This window comes from Notechis scutatus, chromosome 7, assembly GCF_049901735.1.
Source record: "Notechis scutatus isolate UNSWTSFEM ecotype Mainland chromosome 7, rNotScu1.2, whole genome shotgun sequence".
Lineage (NCBI taxonomy): Eukaryota > Metazoa > Chordata > Lepidosauria > Squamata > Elapidae > Notechis > Notechis scutatus.
The window spans coordinates 25530616-25551513 of NC_142015.1; the positions used below are offsets into that span (position 1 = coordinate 25530616).

The 20898-nt window shown below is 48.9% G+C and overlaps 2 protein-coding genes across 5 annotated transcripts in view; one reads left to right on the top strand and one right to left on the bottom strand.

The window, feature by feature from the left end:
• MCAM (melanoma cell adhesion molecule) overlaps positions 1-13197 on the top strand; it is a 30520-nt gene extending 17323 nt beyond the window's left edge. Inside the window, exons 4-16 of one of the 4 annotated variants that reach the window (XM_087970175.1) lie at positions 543-613; positions 1300-1387; positions 1600-1779; positions 2323-2450; positions 3061-3199; positions 3977-4092; positions 4363-4504; positions 4608-4732; positions 5655-5787; positions 7120-7152; positions 8538-8682; positions 9641-9758; positions 11154-13197. In XM_087970175.1, the coding sequence (XP_087826301.1) occupies positions 543-613; positions 1300-1387; positions 1600-1779; positions 2323-2450; positions 3061-3199; positions 3977-4092; positions 4363-4504; positions 4608-4732; positions 5655-5787; positions 7120-7152; positions 8538-8682; positions 9641-9758; positions 11154-11195 (1460 nt within the window). In that variant the 3' untranslated portion in view covers positions 11196-13197. The remainder of the gene's footprint in view (positions 1-542; positions 614-1299; positions 1388-1599; positions 1780-2322; positions 2451-3060; positions 3200-3976; positions 4093-4362; positions 4505-4607; positions 4733-5654; positions 5788-7119; positions 7153-8537; positions 8683-9640; positions 9759-11153) is intronic. The other 3 variants (XM_087970176.1, XM_026687982.2, XM_026687983.2) reach the window with 3 other exon arrangements.
• A 539-nt stretch (positions 13198-13736) lies between these two features.
• Positions 13737-20898, bottom strand: part of CBL (Cbl proto-oncogene) — a 33851-nt gene continuing 26689 nt past the window's right edge. Inside the window, exons 13-16 of the mRNA XM_026687981.2 lie at positions 20728-20883; positions 20031-20134; positions 18676-18870; positions 13737-17666 (exon numbers count right to left, since the gene is read on the bottom strand). Coding sequence (XP_026543766.2) covers positions 17380-17666; positions 18676-18870; positions 20031-20134; positions 20728-20883 — 742 coding nt within the window. The 3' untranslated portion in view covers positions 13737-17379. The remainder of the gene's footprint in view (positions 17667-18675; positions 18871-20030; positions 20135-20727; positions 20884-20898) is intronic.

The window sequence follows — 20898 nt, forward strand, 5'->3', positions numbered from 1 at the left end:
ACTTAATCCATATCTCAAAGTTTGCAGGGAAGGTCCAAGCAGGGATGAGATTCAGACGGTTTGGACCGGTTTGAGCAAACTGGTTGTTAATTTAACATCTGGTTCGCCGAACCAGTAGTTAAAATGGCTGGCTGGCTGGCCCCGCCCACCCCGCCGGGCCCCTCCCAGGAGTCTCCATGTGGCCCGTTTTGGATGCCAGGTAAACGCAGGGCCTGCGCGGAGGCTCTGGGAAGGTGAAAAATTGGGCCTCCCGGAAGTTCAGAAATGGGCCTGTTTCCAGCCTCCGGAGCCCGGGGGAGGCCGTTTTTGCTCTCCTGGAGACTTGAGGAAAGCCTCTGGAGCCTGGGGAGGATGAAATCGCCCCCCCCCCACCACCGTGGTGCAGGAGGCCAATTGGGCCACGCCCGCCATGGCCACACCCAGCCACCGGGCAGAGAACTGGTTGCTGAAATTTTTGAATCCCAACCCTGGGTCCAAGCGATGGAAAGCATCTTCCTTCAGCCACCCAACCTGACCTCTGCTTTGGTTCTTTTCTCTTCCAGAAGCCCCGGAACCCCCTGAGGTTCAGCTGGCAAAAGATGGATTCCGAGCCGCTGAGCCCACCCTTCAAGAGGTAGGGATCGCTCTGGGGTCACCTGGATGTTACCTTTAGGAGCGCTGCGTGGTGCTTCATCCCCAAATTTGGACCTCTTGTCTGGCCCACCCCCTGCTCCGAAGGCATCCAGCTTCTCTTTGAAAGATGCAAGCGGAGCAGGAAGGAAAGTCAAATTAAAAAAATTAAGGTGATGATTGCGCGATGGCCCACTTTTTTATTCCATTTTTTGTAATGTGGGTGCAAAGCTGCGAAGCCATTCAGGGCTCGCATTTCCTGACGTTCTGCCTTTTTTATTTTTTAATTTCTCACCTGGGAGAGCTACAGTATAAATAAGGGGTTGATATAGGCTGTACGAACTGTATGGAAATCAAATTAGATTTTGATTTGATTTAGATTAGGAATGTCCAACCTCTGCAACTTCAAGACTTGTGGACTTCAGCTCCCAGAATTCCCCAGCCAGCCGTGCTTGGTGGGGAATTCTGGGAACTGAAGCCCACAAGTCTTAAAGTTGCCATGGTTGGACATCCCTGCCTTCTATGATGGTTTGCTAAGGGTAGATTTGCCCAATCTTTTCCACCTTAGCTCTCTAAAGGATGTATCTATCTCCAACTTGGGAATTTGAACCCCGTGCCCATATTAACATCTGAGCTGTTCACTTCTAAAGAGCTGCAAGGACTGATCTTGTCAGTGTTTCTGTTATTCAGATAGCAACTTGTACCGCCCGCAACAGCTTTCCAGCTCCAAGCATCGTATGGTACAAGAACAGGGAAGCCCTGCACCCCAAAGATGAAGGTAGGTCCTCCTGTTGATGTTCTTCAAAGGTCACCTCAGATGTTGGAGTCAGAAAAGGGCTCACAACCCCTTTGGGATCGCTTCAGTGTGACCAAACAAACAGCATTCTTGAATTACAACCATGTTTTCTCCACGCTCCATCTCCAGCTTAGTTATCTTGGAACAAGGCTGACCTCATTGCTTTTTCCTTTTTTTATCCGCCGCTCCACCAGAAACAGGGATCCATGCCACAGTCATCACGGAATCCAGCGGGCTGATCACCATCCGCAGCATGCTTTCGGCCCGAGTCGCCAAAGAGGATCGCGAGGCCCAGTTTCATTGCCAAGTCAACTATACCCTGATGGGGACAAACAAGACCGCCATGTCAGAGAGCTTCCACATCAACGTTTTGTGTAAGTCCGGGCTCCGCAATTGGGTTGGGTTGTGTACGTAGGAGACTGCGGGTGATCACTCTGGCAATTCATGTAGGTAGTCCTCAACTTATAACTACAATAGGGACCACACAGGGTGGGGTTCAAAAATCCCAGCAATCAGTTGGCTGCCCAGTTGCTGGTGGGTGTGGCCATGGTAGGCATGGCCTACTGGAACTTCTGGGAGGGCTGTTTTTCACCTTCCCCAGAGTCCGGAGGCTTCCCTCGGGCCTCTGGGAGAGCGAAAATGGCCTCCCCCAGGCTCTGGAAACCAGAAACAGGCCCGTTTTTGGATTTCTGGAACTTCCCATTTGGCCTATTTTTCGGCCTCTCGGAGCCTCTGCACTGACCCTGCACTTACCTGTGTCCAAAATGGGCCATGTGGAGACTGCTGGGAGGGGAGAGGTGGGGTGGGTGGGGTCAGCCGATCGGTTTAAAAACTGGTTCGGTGAACCGGATGTAAATTTAACATCCGGTTCCCCTGAACCAGCTGAATCTCGTGGTTTTGCTCTGCTTCTCTTGTAGACGCCACCCAAAACCTCAGTTTTACGCTGGACCAATTGAACCAAGAGTTGAAGGAAGGAGACAACGTGACCTTAATCTGTGAAGGTGATGGGAATCCACCTCCTGAATACACTTTATTCAAGACTGAGGTGAGCCTCTTGTCCCAGATCCCATTCCGACTTCCCCATTTATCTTGCTAAACCATGGAATGACTATCTATAAGCAAAGATTGTACGAATGCAGCCTTCCCAGCTCGAGGGAGATGCTTATACCACGGTGGCGCAGTGGTTAGAGTGCAGTACTGCAGGTACTTTTGCTGGCTGCTGGCTGCCTGCAATGTGGCAGTTTGAATCTCACCTGCACACTCGAAGACCAGCTGGCTGGCATGGATGTGTGTACCAGAACCGGAAGAGCAACAGACGACGGCTGGCGTGCCTGGAGAGATGGCTCTGCATGCTACTTCCGGCATGCGTGCCATAGGTTCGCCATCACGGTGATAGAGAGGTTATAGATGGATAGATGAATGGATAGATAGATGGATAGACAGATAGATGGACGGACAGACAGACATATTAAATTTTTATGCTGTCCATCTCCCTGTCAAGTGACTCTGGGTGGCTTTAAAATGTCATAGAAACAGAGCTTACAAACATTAAATATGAAATAAATAAAAATTAAGTTAAAGCCCAGAATGCTGAGGGGTGAAGGTGGCATCTCCTTCCTTCCTAGTTCACCAACCCCTTCTCTTGTCCCAAACAGGACACCCAGTACTCGCCCCCAGACGGGAAGCTGTTCTTTCCCAGCGTCGTGAGAAACGACAGTGGTCTCTATTGGTGCAAAGCCCTGGATTTGCACACCCTCGATGAACTAATCGCTTCGGTGGATCTGATGGTAAACTGTGAGTTGCTGTCCTGGTGCTTGTTTCTGATTTCATAGGACAGGGACGAAGCGAGTTTCCTGCCAGGAACTTCCAGTTCCAAATTATGCCCCTTCCTTTGCGCAGAGATAAGACCCTGCTGGGATTGCAAGAAGGTTGCTGTCGGCCAGGGGTCCCCAAACTTGGCAACTTTAAGACTTGTGGACTTCGACTCCCAGAATTCTGGGAGTCAAAGTCCACAAGTCTTTTTTTTTTTAAAAAAATAAACCTTTATTGAAGAATTAAAACATTAAAATACAAAATACAATATGAATATTTAAAATAAAAGCGTTATATATGTTACAATCTATTTTGACAGTGCTTGCATTTCAATTGTTATTCCAGTACCTATTTTCTACTCCTATTTGTTCTTATATATACATCTCTATCATTCTATATTATACGTTCCTTATTTATTTATCTATTTATTTCATTTATCCAATGGTGCCAATTTTCCCATACTGTATAATAAACTCTTGTCCTTCTCTTTGAATTCTAATGAAAGTGTCTCCATTTCTGCGCAGTCAAAGATCTTTGGGATAACTAGATCATCTGTCGGCATTGAATCTCCTTTCCAACATTGTGCGAGTGCTAATCTCGCTGCTGTTATTAATATGCAGGTTTAAAAAGAAAAAAGAAATGAAGTCTACAAGTCTTAAAAGTTGCCAAGTTTGGAGACCCCTGTTGTAGGCTGAGAACATTTGCAAAGTCTCTTAATAAAAGATTAGGCTCGGGGTTAAGGCTGTTTCTCTCCTCCAGACCTCGACGTGCCCACCATCTTCTCAGTTGGACCCCAGGAACCAATGGAAGGAGAAGACCTGGTCCTGACCTGCTCCACCACAGGATCCGGACCTTTGAAATACCAGTGGAAGAAGGTACTTTCGGTGGAGGTGGTGCCCAGTGGGGGTGGGTAGACAACTTTGAAGCAAAGGTGGGCCGTAGTTGACATTCATGGGGGGGGGGGGCAAAGGTGATAGTGGGCAGGTCAGGGATGCAAGATAAGGTGAGCTTCACCTTGTGGAAAGACCGGTGGAAGGTAGTGGGTTGGAAAAAGAGAGAGGAAAGAGAGTCAAAATTTTCAGGAGGGGTGGAACTGAAAAAAGCTAAGGAAAGGGGACCACAGGCTGATTTAGTTTTCATTCCAGAAAGGGAAGCACATCGGAGACGGTGCGGTTCTGAACTTGACTTCCATCACCTATGAGAAAATGGGCAATTACACCTGCGTGGTGACAATGCCTGACTTCCCAGGTTGGGTGCGGTCCCGGCACATTGTTATTGCTGTTCGAGGTAGGCACGGTGGGGCACCCGGTAGAGCCCTCGCCCTCTTCTCCCTTGAGCACCCCTAAGACCACCCGGCAGCGCCCAGCATCTGCTCTGTCTCCCCTCGCAGCAAAGCCACAGAAGGTGCCCGTGGAGCAGAATCTGAGCGTCCAGGAAGGGGAGGTGGTGGATTTGACCTGCACCTTCTACTCGGTGCCTCGGATGAACATCTCCTGGAGTGCAAGCAACGGCACGGTAAATAGCACTAGTCCTTAGACTTGTATACCGCTTCACGGTGCTTTGACGGCCCTCTCTGAGCAGTTTACAGAGCCAGCCTCTCGCCCCCCCAACAATCTGGGTCCTCGTTTTAATCGACCTCGGAAAGTGATTGCGTGGGGCACTGCAAATGGCTCTTAATATACGTGAAAAAGATGTTGAGACTCTGCAAAGAGTGCAGAGAAGAGCAACCAGGAGGATTCGGGGACTGGAGGCTAAAATGTATAAAGAACAGTTGCAGGAACTGGGTATGTCTAGTCTGATGAAAAGAAGGACTAGGGCAGACATGATAGCAGTCTTCCAATATCCCAGGGGCTGCCCCAAAGAAGAGGGAGTCAAGCTATTCTCCAAAGCACCAGAAGGCAGGAAAAAAGAAGCAACGGATGGAAAATAATCAAGGACAGAACCAACCTAGAACTAAGGAGAAATTTCCTAACAGTGAGAACAATTAATCAGTGGTACAACTTGCCTCCAGAAGTTGTGAATGCTCCAACACTGGAGGTTTTTTAAGAAGAGGCTGGACAACCATTTGTCTGAAGTGGTGTAAGGTTTCCTGCCTAAGCAGGGGGTCAGACTAGAAGACCTCCAAGGTCCCTTCCAACTCTGTTGTTCTATTATATTCTAAATACAGTCTGGTTGTGGAGTCATCCAAAAAGCAGTCACATGACCATTTGGGGGGGGGGCAGTGACCTCAGAACTTCAAAACTGGGTTGCAAGTCTGTTGAAATTTTGAATGGTCGCTAGGGAACGATCATAAATCAAGGACTATGTCAAACTTGCCTTCTGGGACAGCTGGTCATAATTTCTTGCCTTTTTCCTATTTAAAGATAATAACCATCTCATCCATATTGAATTCCTCTCAACAACACAGGAACCGTTCCATCTTTTTTTGTTTTTAAAGGTACATACATCCAGACGGAAATACTACTACAACAGCACTCTCTCGGTGCTGGTCACCAAGGAAATCCTTACATCGGGTCTCAACTGCACTGGTGAAAATGAGTTGGGGTCAGAGAATCAACACTTCCCACTCAGTAAGTGGTTCCCCTCTCTCCCTTGACTCTCCCCTCTGCGAGAAAAACCATTTGCAAACTATTCCCTAATCCAGCTTGTAAGGAATTCATGTTCTGGAACAGTGGTCCCCAATTAGTGGGCTGTGGACCACTGGTGGGCCGCAAGGAAATTTTGGTGGTCCACAGAGAAATGTCCCCCACCCCAAAGCAATTAATCCAGGCTGCGCGGGAACACAAGGCTGCGCCACCCACATGGTCCGCCCACCCGCTGGCCCCCACCCTTCACGTAAACCTTGAGTAGAGCCACGCGAGCTGGAACTGAAAGGTGAGACCAATGCCAGAGGAGGCAAATCCGCCCCGGAGTGGCTTGCTGACGTTGGTGGGAAAGTCGGTCCCATATTCCAGAGCTGCGGTAGTCATCCCGGAGCAGCTCCTCCACCCGGGTGCACTGGCCTACCATGGAGGAGCTGCTCCGGGATGACCAAAGGGCCAGTCCTGCGACTCCTGCAGCTCTGGAATATGGGGCTGACTTCCCCACCACCGTCAGCAAGCCACCATCAGTCAAAATTCATATTAGTGGTCCGTGGGATTTAAAATGATGAGTTTGGTGGTCCCCGAGGTCCAAAAGGTTGGCAATCCCTGTTCTAGAGCCAGGGTGTTCCAACCTTGGCCACTTTAAGACCTGTGGACTTCAATTCCCAGAATTCCCCAACCAGCCATGCCACCTGCCATCATCCATTCTGGCATCATATGTTCTGGCTGGGGAATTCTGGGAGTTGAAGTCCACAAGTCTTAAAAAGTTGCCATGGTTGGACGCTCCTGTTCTAGAGCATGTACAGACTGCTAGAAGCACCTCCAGCTTTCCAAAATAAAATCCAGTTTCAAGAAATGGCTGGAATCTCGCATGAACTCACAAAATTTCAAGAGGTTGGAAAGAAGAAGGACCAGGATACTTTGTTCAGACCCAGATTCATTCCTGGGTTGTTGTTTTTAATCCCACCTTTTGTGTTATTCCACCCAAAATTTGCAACCTCTCCTTCCTGAATCCATCAAGCAAAAAGGCATTTCCCCAAATGAACTCATTCCTCAGCAAAGGAAATACACCGGCTTGAACTCATGTGCCGAAGCAGAAAAGAAACCCAAAGCAAACAAGGTTCAAAGCAGGGGGTCTCCAACCTTGGCAACTTTTAAGGGTTGCGGACTTCAACTCCCAGAATTCTGGGAATTGAAGTCCACAAGTCTTAAAGTTGTCAAGGTTGGGGACGCCTGGTTCAAAGGGTTTGCAAGTGGGGGCCCTCCGGAGGTCTTGATGGCTCAAAAAGTTTACTCAACGTGTCTTTCCTTCTTTTTAAGGGCTGAAAACCCAAGTCCGTTCCGAAAAACCGGGTAAGTGCTTCCTTGTTAGCCACCATAAAAATACAAGCATTGCAGCAGGAACTTCATTTCAGCTGCCTTCTGGGCTTTGGGGGCACCTTCCCTGCTGCAGATGCCCGTTTTTGACACTCACAAAAGAGGCCTTTGTGCAGAATTTTGCATGCTGGCTGGCTAATTCTGGGACTTGAAATCCACGTAAGTTGCCGAGGTTGAAGAAACATTGCAGGAAATCCCTCAACCTACAACCATGAAGAATCCTGCCGATCAAGGTCAAAAGTCACGCCCGTTCTAAAAAGAGATCAGGCAGGTGACTGATCTGATTCTGTGACCGTTTTTGAGGCAGTCACTAAGCAAACACCACGGTTACAAAGTGGAGATGGCGGGTGTGATGTTTGTTAAGCGAACCAGGAGTTTGCGGTGGGCCAGTTTTGCCAAAGACTGGAAACCCAGTGCTGGTTTTCGGCGAATCCATTGTTAAGACACAGTTGCACGACTGGGGGACGCTGTAGATGCAGGCCAGTTGCCATGTGCCCATCATGCGGTCACATGTTGAGGTGGGTTGGCTGTCGGAGTCTTGGAACCAGGTCATAAGTATCCCGGGGGGAGGGGGGTCTGGCATAATTTTGGATGGTTGTTAAGTGACTTGAGTTGAAAACTTTCTGTACTCTACACCAGCGGTCCCCAAACTTCCAGCTTGGTAGCCTGGCACGAGTGGCTAGCAGATGTGCGCACACAGCTCCATTTGTGAGTGGCACATGCCTACCCTCCACTTATGCGAATGGAACTCCGTGCGCGAGTGAAGGGTGCTTGCAGTCACATGTGAAGCTCCACTCACAGGAGCGACAGGCAGCTGCGCTCGTGCATGAAGCCCCATTAATCCTGACCTAGTAGTGGGACCCAGTGGTGGGATTCAAATCTTTTTACTACCAGTTCTGTGGGTGTGGCTTGGTGGGCGTGGCAGGGGAAGGATACTGTAAAATCTCTAGTCGGAGGCGGGATTTGCCGGTTCTCTGAACTACTCCAGATTTCCGCTACCGGTTCTCCAGAACGGGTCAGAACCTGCTGAATGCCACCTCTGGTGTGGGACCCCTGCTCTAAACTCAAAGCCTGATCTCTTCGTGACCCGGCTGGAGTCGATCTATGCCAGTGTTGCAATTGATACAACTTCAATGCCGTGCCACTGGCAAGAATCCCCTCCGGCTGCCTCTTTTGGGGAGGTTCTCCACCCCACCCTGGGACATCTGAGACGGCTTTTCTCCGTGCCGAGCCACCCCAACCCAGAGCTGGTGCAGGAGACCTGAGCAAGGCTCCTTCCCCAAATGCAGCCCCTAGTTCCTACGCCACGCGGAACCCTGCCAAGAGCAGCCATTCCGTTCCATCTCCACCATTTTTTCCAGCAGAGACCCGAGCGCAGGAGAGCAAAGGAGTGATCATTGTAGCCGTCATCGTCTTCCTGCTGGTCTTCGCCGTCCTGGGGGCTGTCCTTTACTTCCTGCACAAGAAAGGCAAGCTGGCTTGCGGGCGCTCCGGCAAACAAGAAATGTAAGTCGGGAGCGTTTCCTGGGACATTCCCCTTTGCCCCTCTGCCCGAGTCCACACACTTCCCAATCTCATTGCACCCAGCAACAGACGTCTTGTGAATGCAGGAGAAAGGGTGGGTGGGTGGGTGGTTGGCTTGATCGGCTTCTGCTCCCCTTGTCACCCGCCCCCTCCCCAAAAGCAGCAATCGGGAACCTCCATCTTCTGCTTCATCCCGAATGGGCTGTGGGGATGGCCTTGGCACAGGAGGGAAAGTCACAGCCTACACAACTCTCATCCAAAAGTGGGAAGCATTTATCAGAGAGAAAAAGGAAAGTAGAGGAATACTTTCAGACTTACAAAAACTGATGATAGCCCTTCAAAGTTGTCCAGACAAGAAGCACCAACCATGCGTACAACCTTTATTGTAAGATTAGTGCAAGAGGATAGCAATAGCACTTATGTACCGCTTCACAGTGCTTTACAGCTCTAAGTGGTTTACACAGTCAGCCTATTGCCCCCCAACAATCTGGGGTCCTCATTTTACCGACCTCAGGAAGGCTGGGTCAACTTTGAGAATCTTACAAGTCTGAAAGCAAAGCACTTTCCAACCCCTCTTACAGTTTTAATTCCCCCAAAACTAGAGAGGGTCCTTCTGAAATGCTTCCCACCTGTTTCTGCTTCTGTGGACTCGGATATCTTTTGCACCACAGTTGTTTGGTCTGCAGCTCTTCCTCCTTCCGTCTCCCGAGGCCGTTCCCACAGGCCTTTACATAACCTAATTCAGCAAAAGTGTCTTGTGGGCCTTTTCCGCCTGGGTTAAGCAGCTCCGCCTTCTCATGCAAGAAACGGGAAGCAGAAACAAAGGTGCCCTTTCCACTCTGACCTGCAGCCCCCTCCCCTTGCATGCCCCCTTCCCCAGAGCCCCATTTGGATCTGTCTCAACACTGTCACACTCCTCCCTCCTCCTCCTCCTCCTCAGCACGAGGCCCGAAGCACATAAAGACGAGATTGTAGTTGAAGTAAAATCAGATAAACTTCCCGAAGAGGCAGGCCTTCTGCAGGGTGCCAACGGTGAGAAGAGATCGCCAGGTGACCAGGTAGGCAGCTCCTGCAACTGGGAGGGGGTTGGTGGGGGTTTTGCTTTCCTGCATTGCCCAACTTTCATGTATCGGGGCGGGGCAACTTTCATCTATCCTCCCTCCAGATCAGTGGCACCCTTTGGGGTGCAGATGGGCTGTCAGCAAACAGTTCCTTCTTAGTGGATGGCGCCCCCTCTTCTCGTCCTTGGCCAAATCAGTGGCCTTCGGATGTCGACTTATTTATTCACTATTACATTTATTTGCCGCCCATCTCACTAACAAAGCGACTCTGGACAGCTTACAGCATTAAAAGAACATTAAAACCATCTACAATAAAAATTGCTAACCCAATCAAATGACAATACCCATCAAGGTACAATCTTGCCCCATTTATCGAAGAGCCTCAAACACCTAATTTTCCAGTGCAGCTCACTTTAGTTGCATCGAGGCTTGGGTGCTACTGGTCAATTTAATACATATTTAATGCCTCCAGAAGTTGTACAGGCTCCAACACTGTAAGTTTTAAAGAAGCCATTGGACAACCCTTTGTCTGAAATGTTTTAGGGTTTCCTGCCTGAGCAGGGGGGGTTGGACTAGAAGACCTCCAAGGCCCCCTCCAACTCTGTTATTCTATTCTACTCTACATGTCCATTGCTAAGCAAGGCAATTGAGCTCCCAACTTCAGGACCGTTTTGGCCAGTTTTAAGTGAATCACTGCAGTGGTTAAGTCATTAAGCGAACCCCGCTGGCTTTGCTTGTTGGGATTCAGCTGGGAAAGTCACAAATGATCCTCCAGGACGCTGCAACTGGTGTCAATAGATGCCGATCGCCGTGCCTGAATTTTTATCACAGCTATGATGATGGTTGTGAGCGCGAAAACTGGTTGGAAGTCACTTGCTTCAGCACCGTTGCAACTTCGAAGGGAGCTTAAACGGATGGTTGTTACGGACCATCTATATAGAGCGCAAGTCACTGTTCTCCATCAGCATCTAGCCCAGGTTTTCACAACCTTGGCTTCGGCTCCCCAGAATCCCCTGATTCTGTCATGCTAGCTAGGCCGTTCTGGGAGTTGGAAGCCCGCACGTCCTAAAAAGTCACCCAGGTTGAGCAATACTATTCTCGCTCGATCTCTGTTTGGGGGCCGCAGTGTTTTTCCCGACCGTCCCATTGACAGACGCCGAGCCTGCAAGCAGGATGTTTCCTGTGCAGCCACAAAATATGTCCTTTCCCCAAAGCCCTACTTTTCTGCAGTCCAGGCACTTCACCCTGGCAGCTAGCCTGGTTGAAGTTCCCAGGACAGGTTGAAGAAAAACTCGCTGGCCTTTTTATTTTTTGCAGGGGTGTGTGTGGGCGGGGGGTTTCTTTTAGGGTTGTGCATGGGAATCCAGGCCGTTTGGTTTCTTTACCCTACAGGGTGCAAACGCAGGTTTGACGTTAGAGCAGGAAACAGGTTAAAGTCCGTCCCGCAGACGTGCCTCGCTTCAGCATCTCCCTGGACTGCAGCTTCACTGTTTCTTTTGAACCCAGAGCCGGCTTGGCCCCTTCTCTCCTCTCCTTGGCCAATGAAGGAAGAGCGGGTCGTTTTTTCAAGAGTCCCCAAAATATCCAGCATGTGTTGTTGTTGTTGTTGTTTTTTGGCCCTGCCTTGAAGCTTCTCACTTGCTTTCGTTCACACAACTGCCTCCCTGTGCTAACCACCTAAGAAATGGGTGAATTGGGATTTTTCTTTTAAAAAAAAAAAAATTAAAGGCATGCTTTTCTGGATCCTAACGCAAGATCTTCCTCTCTTGGCTCTCAAAAGGGAGAGAAATACATCGATCTGAGGAACTGAAGAGAGAGAACCGGCCGTTTTCTTCGAGTTTTTCTCCTGCCCCTCCCTCTTAAAACATTCATCCCATACTCCATCATTCAGACACGCAAGTAACCAACATCGCACGGAAAGAAAGCAGTATGGGACACTTTGCAGCCTTGCCTTCTTCTGTCTTTTCAAAGGGGTTATGATTTTTCAAAGAGGACGACAAGGAAAGGTGATTTGAGGCACTGTAATTTCACAACATTTGTGTTAAGAGGAAGGTGGGCCGGCAGATCTGTGCTGTTCTGTGTATGTTGTTGTTTGTGTTTGCATTCCGGGTTTTACAAAAGAAGGGAACAAAAAGGTTTAAGTTGGCACAATTGAATACTGGCCAAGCCAGTCAGTTCTGAATGAAAACTTACTATGCTGTTCTTTTAACGCCCAATTTGTAAGTCTGGAGCACAGGATAATGTGTTAAGAAGCTTGGTTTCCAGTTAAGGATGTAAATTGAAACGTTTGTTTAAAAAGCATGTCCAAGATGGAGAATGGTTGAAGTTGAACCGAAGACGTCGCGTCTCAAAAGTGAAAAAGGAAGAAGCACATTTGAAGTTTTTAAGGACACTCGCTGGGGAATTCGTTCGGTGAATATGTGAAATGTTCTTTCCATGGCTCTTACTTAGGATAGGAATGAGGCAATGCTTTTCAAACTTGGCAACTTTTAAGAACTCTCTTAAAGTTGAAGCCCGCATGTCCTAAAGTCGCCAAGTTTGAAAAATGCCGGAATAAGGGAATTTTTTTTTTTGTACAAACTGTACAGTGGCATATTATCAGAAATCTCCAGCTAGTCCCCTCTCCCCTCCAGCTGCAACAAAATCCATGTTCAAGTCCGCAGTTCCTGCCATACCTTTTGCTAAGGCAGCTGGGCGGTGCCCACTTCTCCCTCGGCTCCAGCGAGAGAAAAATGGGAATTGGAGATGCCATTCTTGGGTTTCTGTCCAGCTGAGACCCTTGGAGGAAGATAAATAGGCAGCTGCCACTGCCAGAGACCGAATACCGAAGATGTGTTTAGATGCTCTGGTGTGTTAATGGTCTTCCAATGTCTTAAGAACTTATCCCTCCTTGGAATGGATAAGATCTCTATGTGGACATAAACTCAAGCTTTCTTTTGTCTTTCTTTCTTCTTTCTCCTTCCTTCCTTCCTTTCTCTTCTTTCTTTCTTTCTTCCCTTCCTTCTCTTTTTCTTTCTTTCTTCTCCCAGGATCTTCTGGGTACTGTTTCCTATTTTCACCTTTCAGAAACTTGAGGCTGGGGTATCCAACTAAAGACTTGTGGACTTCAACTTCCAAAATTCCTTGGCCAGGATTCTGGGAATTGAAGTCCACAGGTCTTAAGAGCTGCCAAAGTTGGGACACCCCTACCATACAGTAAATACCTTGCTTTGAAAACACTCCATCGGGTTAAAAGGGTTAACCCCCCAAAAATGTGAGGGGCTGGTGTGCTTTACATGCACGTCGGGAGATGCCAGAATGGAAAAGCTTTTGTTGGAGATATACATATATTTTTCGTTGACATGTGTGTAAATTTAAGAGTGTCTGAGTTGCAGGGTTTTATATATATATATAAATATATATAAATATAAATGAAAAATAAAGAAGATAAAGAAGTCGTCAGGAGTGACCTCTTGTATATATGGTGATTGAAAAAGGAACATCTCGGGGAATGATTTGGGTTGTTTTTAAATTAGCCATGCTAAGAGGAGGGGGGGGAGCAAGGGGCTTCCTGCTGCACACAGGTCTGTTCTCTAGGAAGGGGGCTTCACTCTCATTATCAAACAATACACACCAGACAAAAAATTGACTTTTTTGTGGGGCCGTCAAGTCTACAAGCAAAGTCTAGACAAGTGTTGTTCAACCTCAGGAACTTTAAGGTGAGTGGACACCAACTCCCAGAATTCCCCAGCCTGCAAAGCTTATGGACTTCAACTCCCAGAATTCCCCAAGCCAGCATGGCTGACTTGAGGAATTCTGGGAGTTGGAAGTCCACAAGTCTTCCTGTTGACAAGTTTGGAAAGCCCTAATCTAGGTCTAATTTTCATTGATGTGGAACTGCTGGAAAACCCATTCTTGGGAGACCCCCTAAAACTGGGGTGCCCCTACATCTTAGCCCCCTATTCACAAGAATTGACATTGACATCAAACAAGCCGTGTGCTACAACAAAGAAATTTATTTAAAAATAAAACTTTTTCCTTTTGTTTGTTTTTTTAATCAACACACATGAATTTCCCTAAAGGCCACCAGCCCTCCCCACCAAGCTCTTCAGTCGGTCCCTTACCAGAATGAAAAATGAAAAATAAATAACATTAGTATAACCTCTAAAACATTAACAATGCATCTGCAAAACAAAACAAAATAAAAACAAAAAACCGAGGACTTTAGCCCAAATGAATCTTAAAGCTCGGCTATTCTGTAAGAATATTTACCTTCTGTTCTTACTCTTTACATGTCTGAAAGGATTAAATACTGCTAATATATTTTTTTATATTAATGATATTATAACTTTAAAATAGTCAGTGAAAATCTGATTCTTTTTTTAAACACCAATATTACATTGGTTCTCAACCTTCAGGAGAAATAAAGCTACTTATTGTTAACCACTCTTTCCTACCCAACAAAGATAATTTATAATTTAGTGTAACCTCTCCCCAGACCGCAGTTTTAATCCTAAACCATGGGAACTCTTGATCGTTGGGTGGGAATGCCATCCAAGATGAATTCCAAAGTTTGCTGCAAGCTATAACCTCCCTCAGTGCAACTGCATGTGAGGCCACACTTATAAGGAAAGAGGTCCACTAGGCACTGAACATTTAATCCACAGGAAACTCCTTGTCCAGCCACACACACACAACACACACACACAGGAGAAAAATGAATGGAAATGTCCAAGCACAGTGCTCAAAGGCAATGCAAGTACACCATCTCTGCCCCCTTCAGTTGGCCAAAGGCAACGAAATGCCCCGCTCCCCAAATTGGCCCGAGGCAGGCTCTGGCCCAAGGATGTCCAACTTTGGCAACTTGGAAGTCTTGTGGACTTCAACTCCCAGAATCCCCCAGCCAGCTAGGGAATTCAATTCTAGGAATTGAAATCCACAAGTCTTCAAGTTGCCAAAGTTGGACGCTCTCGGTCCAGACACACCTTGAAGGAGCCAACTGGATTTTGCTTCCGGTAAGACACTTGTTTCATGAAGGAAACCAATGATGGAAGACGTACGCCACAGCTACGTTAAAACTTGTCCAGCAGCACTCCATGACCTTCAGGTACAGCCTGGGGCAGGAAACACTGGCCTTTCATTGTTTAGTAACGAAGAAGCTTTAAGAGAGCTAGTTGTGACTGTTGCTAGCTTGTTGGCCAACTGCTGGCTCCTTCCTTCCAAGCTCCAACACGGCGCACCAGGGCTGTGCAGTCAAGTTTCAAATCCAGTTTCAGATTCATCCTTGGGGAGAACAGCATTTTCCCTATTGAAAAGGCACTATACATTTGGCTTTCTGTAAAATAAATCCAATGCTTTTTGTGTGCGTGCAAAATTAAGAGATGGAAGGAGGAGGGAGGCGGGGTGGATTTAAAGTCGAATATAAAAGCAGCAGGGAAAACAACCCCAAGAAACATTTTTGTCTGTATCTCCCTACTGCTTGCTGGACTGTGACATTCATGGGGTTCCTAAAGAAAGACGCTTCCCCCAAAATACGTCCCATTGAAATTTAAGACAGGGAAAGGAAAGGAAAGCATGCAGAGGAACCCGGCCGGCTACACGGCATGGCGGGGCTGGCTCTGCTCTTTCTAATCCATGGCATGGCACCCACAGGAGAACTGCCTCTCCTTGTGGGCTGATACAATGCCACGATCCCACTTCCAGCAAGGAGTGTCAACACAATTCCCCCGGGATCACACAAAGAGCTTCTTCAGTTTTGCAAAGAATTCAAGAAAGGGACTCCTCAACTGACCCAGATTTAGCCATCATCCTGGAGAGAAACAGAAAAGACTTCCACCGATTTTTAAACTTGGGGGGTGGAAGGAAGCAAAGCCACTGCAACTTTAAAAAATAAAGTTCTCCTTGAAGCCAGGGCGTACAATTCCCGTGCTTCTAGGTGCCATCACCATCTCCTCCGCAGGGCCCTTTCCGCGAGGCCTTCAAGCATCACATATTTTATCTGGAGTCACCTGCAGGCAGGAAGATTGGGCTGGCCTCGTCAACTTCCAATGGTGGTGGTGGTGGGGGTGTAGAGAAGAGGGGGGGGGTTTGGAGCCCCCCCCCCATGAGGTCTTGGCCATCTGGTTGGTGCCTTCTGCTGCCCATAGAAGACCACTTTGCACCTCCTGAGGAGGAAACATTTATTCCACGGAAACTCTCTTCTCCGGCCTTCTTAGAAACGAAAGCATCCTTAATTAGTGGGGAGGAATTAATGCTATTTAAAACACAGAAGCCAATCGTGCAGGGGACCTCGAGGTGTCCATTTTCATGCCAGGGTAACATGCTCTCGCCCTGCAGGTGGTACAGAAAAACTAGGGAAGCAGATGAGGAAAGAGGAAAAGTGTGGAGGGGAAGGAGAAAGAGAGAGAGAGAGAGAGAAACAGAATCTTTGCTGACTTTTCCCTAGAAAACCAAAACAGCTTCGTCATATCTCTTCCCTGAGTGCCCAGGAAAAGTAACATCAAAAGCTCAAGTCAAGGCGTCGCAAAGGCAGCGTGTTTTATGGACAACGTCCTTCCAACAGACAGACTTTCTTTTGTTCCTGATATAAACAGGCCGGAAAAAAGAAGAGTTGTGGTCTTTTATACTGTTCCACAGACGCCCCGAACCCAAAATGGTTGCATTTCTACTACTGAGCAGGTGAGAGGTTCCAGGGGTTGCTACATAACACTTTTTTTTCCCTGTTAAGTGTCTAAGGGACCATGCTTGTGGTTAACTTTTAATTAGGAGTTTGACAGGTAAACGAGGGGAGGTGGAAGAGCCACACGAGGCTGCTAAAATGGGCAGCTCCGTTCATCATCACATCAGGAATGTTCACGGAGACGGCTGCTATGGCCCAACCCGGCCCGGGGAACTTCGAAGGAGAAAAGGCTGGAGGCTGCTAAGGTAGCCCAGACACCCGCCCGGACACCTTCCCCGGAGAGCTGTCAGCATCTACCACGCTGTGGAATCCAGTGTGTGGCGGAGCGGAGCGGCTGACTTCCGAAGGCGCACTGAACACGACGGGAGAAAGAGAAGGGTTGGCAGAGGGAAAAAGTAGGCGTTGAAACCTCCGGCTTCGTCAAGAATCTGTACCTGACGGCGGAGGATTTGGGAAGCCTGAGCCAAAACATACAGCAGCAAGGAGGCCTGCGTGCAGTATCCCAAACCACCAGGTATTGGGGGGGGGGGGGAGATACCTTCAGCATCTTGGCCTCCGGTTGGATATTCACAGCACGAGACAAGTTGACCAAACCCTTCCCCGTATTCTAACGGCAAAGGAAACCGGTGACCGGTCTATCCAGAGTTCTCTCCAATCAGAAAAGTGCAAGGAGGGGGAAGGTGGGGCTGGGGAGGTGTTGGATGGGCGGGCAAAGGTACATGAAGACTGTTGGAGACACACACCTATCTGCTCCGTTTCACGCCACTCGGGGGGAAAAGAACACCTGGACTCGCACAAAAACCCTGATGACCGAATCTCAGCAGAGATGGGCCTGGCTCTGCAGGGGAATCCCTCCAGAAGCCTCTGCTCAACTCCAGGCCGGTGCGGGCAAGAGGCTGCCCGGGTAGGTGGACCCACGGGGCTCCAGGTAGGGCCAAGAGAGAGGAGGAGGGGGGCGTGCTATGTGGCCACGTGCGTGGGGGAGGAAACGGAGACAAACTCCCGGAGGATATTCTTGGCCATGTCAATGTTGTTGTGGGCGATGAGCAGGGCTTTCTGGATGTCCTGATATGCGTAGCCTTGGCTCAGGAGGTTCTCGATCTCGGAGGAGAGCTGCGGGGAGGCCACGGGGACCGGTCCTGCTCCGCTGGCCTGCAGGCAGCCGCTACCCGCCTTCCGTTCAGAGTTTATTCTCCGGGGCAAAGGTTTCGGGGGCCTCTCGGGAACCTGGGAGACGTCCGAGGCATCTGCAAGGGAAAGCAGCACGTGGCTGAGAGGAAGGGATTTGGGAAGCGCCCCTGGTGGGCTGGTCTACCAGCTGCCTTCCTTGATGGGGATGCTCCTTTCTGGCCATTAAGCTTCAGATTTTCCAAAGCACCAGAAGGCAAGACAAGAAACAATGGATGGAAGCTAATGAAGGAGAGAAGCAACCTGGAATGAAGGAGAAACTGCTGGACAGTGAGGACAATCAAACCGGTGGAATGTCTTTTTCTTCAGACGTTGTGGGTGCTTCATCACTGGAGGTTTTTGTCTGAAATGGTATCAGGTCTCTTTCTTGAGCCTGGGGTTGGACTAGAAGACCTCCAAGGTCCCTTCCTGTTCCATTTTTATTAATTAGATCGTCCCCAAAAGGTGTTTTTTTGTCAAGAGGCAACTGGACTTTTCTTCTTTGGTTTTTCTTTGAAGATGTTTAACTTCTCATCCAAGAAGCTTCTTCAAAGAAAAACTTGAAAGTCCAGTTGCCTCTTGAAAAAAAAAGCACCTTTGGGAACACCCAGGACCTGGAGGACGGAGAATCAGTCCATCAATAAAAGGGATACAGACAATTCATGAGACGGAACAGGTTCATAGTCCTGGCACTCTAGTCCGGCCTAGCTCGAAGGGCTGACCTCATGGCACTCAGGAGCTTCTCCTTGCAAGAGGCCTCCTGAGCAACGCCTGAGGAAGGGAGAGGAAGTGAAACTCCTCAAAATTATCCTGCCTGCCAATTCCTCCCCTTCCTGAAAGCCCAGGGTAGGAAAAGCGCAGGAGGGACTTGAAGTCAGGGGTCGTGGATCACCTGATCGCTGGGGCTTCCCAATCAAAATCCGGGATTTTGGCTCGTCGTTTTGTCGAGGACAGATACGGTCAGCTCTGCCACCGTTCTCAACCTTTCGCGCCCTCCTTTTGTGGGTCCTGGCACCCTGAGCAATGCAGGGCCATTTCCTAGAGGCACCCACCCCCACCCACCCCGCCCAAGGAGGCGCGGGAAAGCACCTGTTAGAAGTTCGCCGTCCAGAGAGGCCCGGCTGAAGGAAGTGGCTGCATTGGAGATATCGGACAGAGTGCGGCGAGTGGTGGCGGCGGCGGCGGGCTGGGCGGACGAGTGGGGGACATCGTAACCGTCTTCCTCGTTCTCCGACTCCTCGGGACCGTTGGGGACGTCGTCCTCAGCTACCATATCACCTACGTCTGAGAAGGAGGAAGCCTTTTCAGCGCCCCTTTAGGCCTCTGGCCTGCAGGAGAGGGCGCGTTTTCAAGAGGAACGCAGACAGGCTAAGCCAGGGGTCTGCAAGCCACATGTGGCTCTTTCGGCCCTCTGCTGTGGCTCCCTGTTGGCTGATCCCACCCCTGGTTGGGCCCTCCCCTCCATATTCCAGAGCAGGTGGTGACTGGGTGGGAACGAGTGAGGTCGAGTTGGTCATGGCCACCTGGTCCCACCGGTTGTTAAATTATTGGCTCCCGGGGATTTTCTTTTCTGTGGGAAACCAGTCCAAATGGCTCTTTGTTCAAGGTTTCAGACCCCTGGCGTAAGCCTCAAAGCTGAACCAAAGGCACAGAAATTACAAATTGTGATGCATAACACATATAAAAGCCATTTTGCGATCTGACAATGGCCTAGGCCAGGGGTCTCCAACCTCGGCAACTTTAAGACTTGTGGACTTTAACTCCCAGAGTTCCTCAGCCAGCAAAGCTTGTTGAAGTCCACAAGTCTTAAAGTTGTCAAGGTTGGAGACCCCTGGCCTAGACACTAGTATTCAAACGCAGAGGTTTTTTTTAAGATAGATAGATAGATAGATAGATAGATAGATAGATAGATAGATAGATAGATAGATAGATATAAATATATAAATATATAACTAATCTAGGTGAGGTGTTAATATATATTGCTAGTCCATGTATGAAATGCCATAGGCTGAATAAATAAATAGAAATCTGGAAGAACGGTGGGATCATCTTTGCAGCTGCAGTTTTTTTCGTTCCCCAGAAAGCAAAGACCTCAGAAAGCCAATCGGGGTGGAAGAATTAGCCAGTTATTTTTTGCTCCCTGCTACAAATTGCCAGAGTGAGCTGTCAAAGTCACACGCAGGGTGGAAGCTGTTGTGTGCATAATGCCCTGTGCACCTGGGCTCCTACTCTCTCAATCCTTCCCCCAGGCAAGGAGCAGGAGAAGGAAAATGAGGTGTTAATGGCTCTGCATGAGGCACAGAGAGAGAGAGAGATAATGAAAGGGGAGGCACTGGTTGGAATGCTTGTGTCCTTTTCTTAGAGAGGCTGTGTCTCCTTCATTATTTTGGCTTCTTGCAATATGAATCTAGCCTAAACACAATTTCATTTCCCAGGAAAATTACCAGGCACGCTGGCAGCTTCGGAGGAACACGGTGCTGCCTGGGACTGAATGTTGAACATCGCTTCGTACGTCATTCCCTCCATTTCCTGCTCACCTTCCAAGACGCTGAGCAAAGAGAAAAAAAGAAAAGGCGTTGGATTCCACTCCTGCAACAGGAAGAGACGCTCGGCTCAAAACTTCAGCACAGACATACAGGCTGCTTCGTGCAACGTGGCGCCTGGTTCCATACGCCGTTTTGAGTCTGTAAGCATCTCTGGCCTTTGCGCCAAGGAGAGCAGCATCCTTTGGATCGGGTTGCTTTTCAACTCCGGGCCAAGCCTCAAACAATTCCAGCTTACAATGTTGCCGGGAATTCAAAAGTCAGCCTGATTTCGCTTGTAACTATAGCAATAGCAGCAGCACTTAAGACTTATATGCCGCTTCATAAGTGTTTTTTTTACAGTCCTCTGGGGCGGTTTATAGAATCAGTCTCTTGCCCCCCCAACAATCGGGGTCCTCATTTTACCGACCTCGGAAGGAAGGAAGGCTGAGTCAACCTGGAGCAGGATCGAACTGCTGGCAGTTGGCAGAATTAGCTTGCAATACCGCATTCTCACCACTGCGCGCCACCACAGATCTACACCTTTCCACTCATCTACACCTCTAAAATCCAATCATAGTCACACGCACTGGAGGGGGGAAGACAAGGACTCCCTCACCGTGAACCAGGATTCATTTCCGAAGGCAGCTTGGCATCGGGTTTTTGTCCCGCACAGCCAGGGGGCACCAGTGGCAAGGAGGAAGGGGACATGTACTCGGAGTCTTCGTCATTCCCAGAGGCCTCTCCAGAGAGCAGTTTTGGGGCAACCAATGATCTGGGGGAGAGAAGA